Raw genomic sequence first — 7,738 nt, forward strand, 5'->3', positions numbered from 1 at the left:
CACGCAGTCCAGCGCACTGCGCCTGTGTATATCTTTGTATTCAGCATTCTTTATACAGCAGATCTTCATTGTACACTGTCTCTTTCTCTCCCTTTTCTCTCTGCGTTCTCTCTCTCTCAGTCCTACGCTTCCGCACCGCTGCACTCTGACAATATCTTGGTTCGATATGATTTAGTCCCTTGGCATTTGGCAATCTTCTTTGTTCCTTTGCCATGACTTTGTATCTTTTTGGCATGATGGACTGAGCCATCTTGCATCTTGTAATCTTGCATGCAATATTGTACTTTTTTTTTGTAATTAATACAATTATCCATTACGAAAAAAAAGAGAGGGAGATCCTTGTCTTAGGAGCTCTTTCTGAGCAAAAACTTAGGTGTTTTGAGTGTTTTTGCCAAGGCTGTCACCAGTTGATCAAGGTACGGTATCTATTTGTACAAATAAATAGGCACTTTTTGCCACTCTCCTTCAAGCCTACAACTTCCTTTTTTTCTTTCTCCTTTTTTTCCTCCTTTCTTTCTTATTTCTCTCTCCCCCAAGCCTCTCGCTCTCTCTCTCAAGCTTCTCACACCCTCTTTTTCTCTCAAGCCTTTGTGTGTGTGTGTGTGTGTGTGTGTGTGTGTGTGTCTCTAGCCTCTCCCTCTCTCAACCTTCTCTCTCTCAAGCCCACACTTCTCTTATTTGTATGATCATTCGTGTATGATGTATCCACACCCATCTATGGAGTTGTAAGTTGTAGGTTACAGTAGCACATGTTGCACATGGAGCATCAGGTTTTGGCATGTTACCCTCAAGTATTCATCTTATATACTCTAATAGCACTGCTATTTAGACTTGAAACATCTGTTCTATTATCTTTAGTCCAAAATTATCAAGTTAAGTTTTTTTTGGGTACTAAGATCGTACTGTAGCTTATAGAATCTTTAAGGTATGTCATACCTTTCGTACCTCAAAACTATGGCTGAGTTGGAAGTTGTGGCTTGGTTAGGCTAGTTAGAACCCTAGCCACAAATCCACGAGAGAAAGCAAAGGAGTGCCGGTGATAGAGTTGTGTGGGTTGGTGCTGGCCTCAAATAGCTCAGATTCCGGACACAACAATACAAGCTATAATATGCAAAACTGAAAGCTAACCAATGGACTCCTTCCCTAATACCACCACCCACAAGGATCCTGAGTAACAATGAAAGATACCATAAATATCTGATCCTTCTATTGTAAGTGGTTTAAAGAAAAGCAAGTATAGTGCATTTATCATCATTATAAAGAAGCCTGCAAGTCTTCAATTTTTCCAATGTCAATATTGTGAAATAATAGGCAATGATGATTAAGCTTTATGTGAGAGCTTTCTTGGTGACACTAGCATGTACAAATATTTTTTAATTTCCTAGGTGCATTCATGGGCAAATGTTTTTCCATGACTGGAAATTTTTGTTAGAACCGATCAGAAGGAACTACTTTAGACTCTGTCCAAGATCTTATCAAACAAATGGGAAGCCTTTTCTAACTTGACCTTGGGGCATTGGCATTGTCCACCAACTTAGCCATCTCTAAAGTGTTGAATGCTCTCTATGCAGGCATTACTGGCTTTCTATCTGATTGATGATTTAGATATGAGGGACTCTGCTAAAGCTGTGGTATGGTTGCGGAAAACTGGAGCCTACCTTGTGAAATTTTGTTCTGATGTTAGTTGTTTTGCTCTGGTTGGATCTACAGCTTACTAATTTTATTTTTACTCTCACAAGGTTCCAGCAACAATATATGTTAGCAGTTTCGCGGTTTCCATTGGATTACAGGTAAATGATTTCTGAGATAATTTTTTTTGAAAGAGATCTAAGGGAGAGTTGCATTCATGTACATCAGATTTTGATCGATTCAGGAAATAAAATGCTGGACTGGAGGACGGATGAAACTACTCTTTATACTTGGTTCATGTCTGTGGATGGTGGCTGGAGCCATATTGCTCGTCTTACAAAGCAGTCAACAGAACTTTATTTTTGCATTAGCTGTTGTTATTGGTGTTGCAAATGCACTGATGACAGTACGTGTTCTCCCTCCCTCCCCCCCTCTCTCTCTCCAGCTCTCCCTCACACACACACACACACGCGCACGCGCGGGCGCGCACACACACACAATGCTTGTAGTACTCAAAAGAATCAAATTCACTTAAGGCCTTCAGGCCAACATGAAAACACCATGGTAAACCCCTGTGAGTGAGTGTGCATGTACACATGCGTGTGGTGAGAGAGGTTCAGTGGCATGCCCTGCTGCAGCCCTGTGTCACATGCAACTCTAGGGTTCTTTTATGCCCCTCTGCTCTCTGCAGAATACCTCCTTGCCCTGCTGTGGCCCTCCCCAATCCCTTACTGTGGTGTGTGGTTCTCATCGTCCTCTTGTTGTTGCACTGCTCCTAGGGAGGTTCTTCCATCATGCTACTCTAAAGGGATCCCTCCTCCTGCATGTTACCCATAGGGAGGGGATTTCCTCTGCAGCCATCCTCACCTATGCAGCAGACTCTCTTCGTTCCCTGCCTTCGGTGTGAGTGTGTGCATGTGGGAGGGTTCTCTGTGACTTTTCCAGCCAGCCTTTGTGTACACAGCCCCTTCTCAGCCTGCTGCCAATGCTCTGCCTATCGATTTGGTTTTTCACATTTTGCAGCATGTCTGCTGAGTTGGAAGGCGATAGCTGCTGAGACAGAATGTCAAATAATACTAAATGACGACATGTTGTGATGGAGAAATGTATAATTATGATGCTGGAAAGCAAGATTCTTTAGAGGCGCTGTTTATTTTGATGCACTTTATTAAGATTTCACCCCTTGCAACATCACCAGCTCCACAAATGACCACTTGAACTTGGGTGGTGCGCCAGTGCTTTACAAACAAAGTCTTTATCTTCCTCTGAATGGGCCTATGGAGGAGTCCATGCATGGTTATGGAAAGGAGAGGACCTGTCCATCATCATTCTCAGAGTTTCCAATACCCAATTTCAACAAATTGTAAGCTTTGATAATATTATATCAAATAAGTCAGATAAGCACAGCTTGGGATTTTCCCTCCAAAGGTGCCCAAAACTTCTTTCCCATGATCTGTAAGTCAGTCTCCAAATTGACACATCTGTTGGCAATATATTGTCCAGGGCTTTTTTTCTTCTGCCATTAATGTGGCCTTTCTTGGCTCCCACATGATGGTGAATATTCAAGATATTCAGGCTCCCATGCATCTTTGGGGTGCATATTAAGTCTGCATTAAGTATTTTTCTTTCCACTTTGTTTGCAACTTCCATTAAAAATCCATTGCTGGGTATGCATCAGTTTTTTTGGCCCATGTCAAAAGACACAATCGAAATAGTGCATAAGCCGTGTTAATTGATTGCATCCTCAGTCTAATGTGTAAAGGCCAAGTTGAAGACTTCCTGTCTTGACGTTTGTGCTCGAAGTGACTTCCCATGTTTTAGGGTACCCTAGGTGTTTGGCAATCTCATGCAGCTAATGTGCGCTCACCAAAGCAAACTTTGCCAATCATAGAATTTCAAAGGAAAAAGCTTGGACTCTGCAGGATCAATTTTTAGCCCTGCTGGTAATCCAAATGCAATAAGATATTCATAACCATTTTGGCATGCCAAGGCTTGAACAACGAATTGATCATAAGGCCAGAAAGCTTTGGCACTTGGTACTTGCAAGCTTTGTAGTAATCCAGCATCTGAAAGCTAGCAGTCTCTCCACGCATAGCTATAGTAACCAGCTAATACATAATATCGAGATCTGAGCAGTGCACAAGAAAATTCATTTTCCCACAAAAGCAAAATGCATAACCTTGTGTTCACCCATTGCATCTTTTATCTATGCTCATAACATTGCTTTAATCATGCAATTACCCATGAAATCTATACAAAGCCCATACGATCAAGACTTTGTGGGACTTTAAATATGGGTTTCTTTGCGTCTCTTTATTCCGCATGAACTTGAAGTAGAATTTTACTTAGCTGTCTCCAAGATTTGCAACATATCAACTTGAAATAACAAGGAACCTGATTTCAGACTGTGGAATGATTGCACTGCTAATTCAATCATTTCTCTTTTTAGAGAAAAGAAAATTATATTAATGACACCTCAGACAAGATTCCCCTGAGGTAAAGTGCAGCTGAGAAGATCATAAATACAATAGTTGTGTGAACAACCAATCTGATTGGCTACTACTGATTCAATCCTTGATCTCTGCTCTCTCACATGGAGGCTGAAAGGGATTTTGGAGGTCCACCAGCCTGAGATCTAGACATGACTGTTGGCTTCAAATTCAGTTCCCATAACAAAACTCCCTAAGAGCTGCAGTTCTGTTGCATGTATGCAGAACTCCTAAGAGCTGCATGCATGCAGAATTTGAACACTCCATTAACAACTCTGGAACATCTCAAACATCTGTTCATGTGCTGAATACGGAGTCCCTGTTCACATACTAACGCACTTGCACACAAATGCACATAGAGAGCTGTTCTTATTTTGCATTTGTGCTTGACATGTTTAGAGTTTGAAATTACTTATTTAATTGTTATCCTCTCTTTGGTAAAGGTCACTGCTGTCAGCATGGAGGGAGTTCTGGTTGGGCTCGACATCAGTGGATGCGCATTTGTTTATGCTTCTCTTAGTTTCTTGGACAAATTTTTTTGTGGAATAGCTCTCTATGCAATCGAAGCGTTTCATAGTAAGATCTCTCTCTTTCTCTCTGCCCTCCCAACCACCAAAAACCCTGCCTGGCTGAGGGAGGCCATGTGCAATGTTTACATTATTACTAAGCATTATACACTCACAAACATATGTATGTATGTACATCTTGCCTCTTGCATTAATTCCATATCTTTGTACCTGTGCATGCATGTATGTCCTGAATGCTTGGTTTTTTGTATTGTTGTTGGGGTAAGCAGCCAAAACTGAGGAAGAATGCAAATCTGAGGCCTTGGGTAGGCCTCCATGCCACACATCAACAGTGCGAATAGCCCTGGTGTTGGTACCAGGTGGTTGTGCTCTTCTTGGGGTGCTGGTGACCCTCATAACAGACTTAAGCCAGAATGCTGCCTCTACTGATCATCCTTTGGAGGAGCCTCTTCTGTCTTCTTCTTCCTCCTCTCTCCCAATGCACAAGCAAAAGGATGAAGATCAGGAACCACCTGTCTGCTACTCCTGGGCAGCATCGGACGGTCCAGATGGAAAAGGGATAAGTGCACAGAGAATGCATATCTTGAGGAGATTAGCTTGCGTGATGGTTGGAAGGTGGGGGTCCCCTAGACCATTAATACCAGTCTGGTTGGATTGAAGGGAACATAGCAGTACACAAGCGACTCAGCACAATGTATGTAACATGGAGGGAGGAGATATCCAAAAGGAACAAATGTGTTATCGGATAAAGGAAAGTAAGCTCAGGTGGATCTCCCGAGTCAGATTATTGTACCAAAAATTGCATTCCACGATTCTTTGTAGTAACACTGTGTGGCGTGTGGAAGCCACATATAATGTATAAATCCAATTCTTTATCATACAAGTTTCTAAATCAATCTCTATTGTTTCAACCTAAACCCTTCAAATGGAGCCCCAAACAGTGCTCCCCTCTCCTACAACAGCCAAGTTCCAACATATGAGAGAGTGAGAGAGGGAGGGGAGGGGCGAGGGAGGGGGGGAGGGGTAGGTAGGCAGGTATTTACGATGCTTTTACGTCTCCAAAAACCCAAAATGGCCTATGAGACAAAGAAATGAGTACATCTAACCATGTCATTTTGAGAAGAACAATGAAAATGAAAATGGAGCACCAACTATGATGACTGTTAAGTATAGGCTACCACCATGCACGAGAAACAAGTGCTTTTTATCACTGGTGGTTGCTGTATATGATTCTACAAGTCAGCATAATGGAAGGTAACTTGTTACTTGTTGGAAAATTAAAAGGCTTAACCAAAATTTCAAGCAACATAAAACAATGGGAACCACAGGGGGGGAATAGAAGCTTCCCAAAAGATTGTGAATGTATGAATGATTAAACGGAGAGAGGTCCATTAGAGCATCTCCTCGTAGAGATGGTTTGAAATTGCACAAGATGACATGTCTTCTTCAAGTGGATAAATACTACTACTCTCGTGTGTAATCTAGAAAGCAAATCTGTACTTGACAAAGACTAGCTATTCATTTATAAGAACGCATATACTGAAAAATTAAAACATTCCCTAAAGGGTGTGACCATGAGAACAATCCGTAGCAGGTACTCCAGGAAAAGTGTGATGACTGACTTCATTGTGAAATCCAAACACAATCAGTAAGGTTTAAAGACATCATCTCCAAGAGTACAAATACGGCATGTTAAAGAGTGCCGATATGCCTTCAATGGTAGAATAGCTCTTCGGGAGGAGCCGATCCCTGCGACAATGTGTGTCATGCCTGCAGTAACTAGGCTGAAGGGGTCCAAGATTTGAGCGAGTGAGCGATTACAAACAAGGGTAAAGCTATGCAGGTCCTTGTTGCATAGTACCTGGGCTGATCAACCAGCCTCGCGTTTTAGTGTGAAGGAAAGTGCAATTACACAAATTTAGATCTGCAAGAGCTGGAGTGTTAAGCATACAAAATTTTGTATACCTGGCGATGGAAAATGAAATTGCAGGGTTGATTCCGAATCTCGGTGGTAATTTCATTGTGAGTGAGGCCTAAGCTCCCAATTCTAGATAGGTTGCCACTTGTTAAAAGGACGATAGGCTTCCAATCATAATTGACAAGACCTAGCAAAAGCGAGAGCCTTGCAAGATTGTCAACCTCGTATCTAGAGGCTTTCACAGAAAACATACATTGTTTGGAAAATTGTAGTAAAGCCTTCAACAATAATATTTTGCAATCTTTTAGGGTCATATTATTTGATCGTAGATTTAAAGTTTTATAAACATATTTTGAAAATTTTCAAGTTTTTTAAATATAAACATTGAACAATTCAATTGCAAAAATCTCGAAACGGCCTAGGCCTATAGAGAGGTGATTTCATCATGAGGTTAATTTTGTTGCCATGAGAGCTTGTCGATGAAATCACATGCTGTGTACTTCACATCAAATAAAATATTCGATAAAGCAAGGCCATTAATTTTTTTTGTGATTTGATATACCTACCCTTACCCAATAAGGTATTTGATTTTACAATGCTATGATGCAGTAATAGGTCACTATTAAAATACAAATAACTATAACACAATGGATTGCCTACATAAAACAATTGTGGGAAAGGAGTCATCATAATTGTAGGGTGGTTTGAGAAGAAAGACAACAAATTGAAAATGAAATGTTAAAACTTTTAATCTATAACATGAGCACAATGTAAATTCTAACTTCTAAGCATCAAATTATACCTCAAAGTTTGGCTTATATCTAAGAAATAAATGCAATCAAAATAAACAATAATGTTATATGTAATATTTTCCAAAGTATTGAATGCAAAAAATAGCATAAATGCAATTAAGATAAATACATAGCTTCTTATCCAACATTGACTTTTCAATATCGAGTTCAAAATTTAGCTTGCGTACACTAACTCTTAAAAAAATTCTCCTTCCTTTAGGCCACATTATTCATAAGTAGTTTGACAAAGCAAATAGGTAATTACTTAATGAGTTGTGCATGCACATGTGTGCACACATTTGCATGTGTTTGTTTATCTATGCATGCGTTAAGTATGAGTGTAGATGGACATGCTAGAATATAACAATTATTTTTTGTTACATT

At 40.4% G+C, this 7,738-nt stretch overlaps 1 protein-coding gene across 2 annotated transcripts in view; it reads left to right on the forward strand.

The window, feature by feature from the left end:
- The window catches only part of LOC148038368 (uncharacterized), a 55,112-nt gene extending 49,809 nt beyond the window's left edge, over window positions 1-5,303 (forward strand). Inside the window, exons 8-12 of one of the 2 annotated variants that reach the window (XM_087671170.1) lie at window positions 1,572-1,631; window positions 1,740-1,790; window positions 1,874-2,035; window positions 4,562-4,694; window positions 4,912-5,303. In XM_087671170.1, coding sequence (XP_087527296.1) covers window positions 1,572-1,631; window positions 1,740-1,790; window positions 1,874-2,035; window positions 4,562-4,694; window positions 4,912-5,303 — 798 coding nt within the window. The remainder of the gene's footprint in view (window positions 1-1,571; window positions 1,632-1,739; window positions 1,791-1,873; window positions 2,036-4,561; window positions 4,695-4,911) is intronic. The other variant, XM_087671178.1, reaches the window with a different exon arrangement.
- Window positions 5,304-7,738: the final 2,435 nt, after the last annotated feature.

This window comes from Lygodium microphyllum, chromosome 3 (assembly GCF_053477565.2).
Source record: "Lygodium microphyllum isolate KBCC chromosome 3, Lygodium_microphyllum_v1.1.10, whole genome shotgun sequence".
NCBI classification, from domain to species: Eukaryota; Viridiplantae; Streptophyta; class Polypodiopsida; order Schizaeales; family Lygodiaceae; genus Lygodium; species Lygodium microphyllum.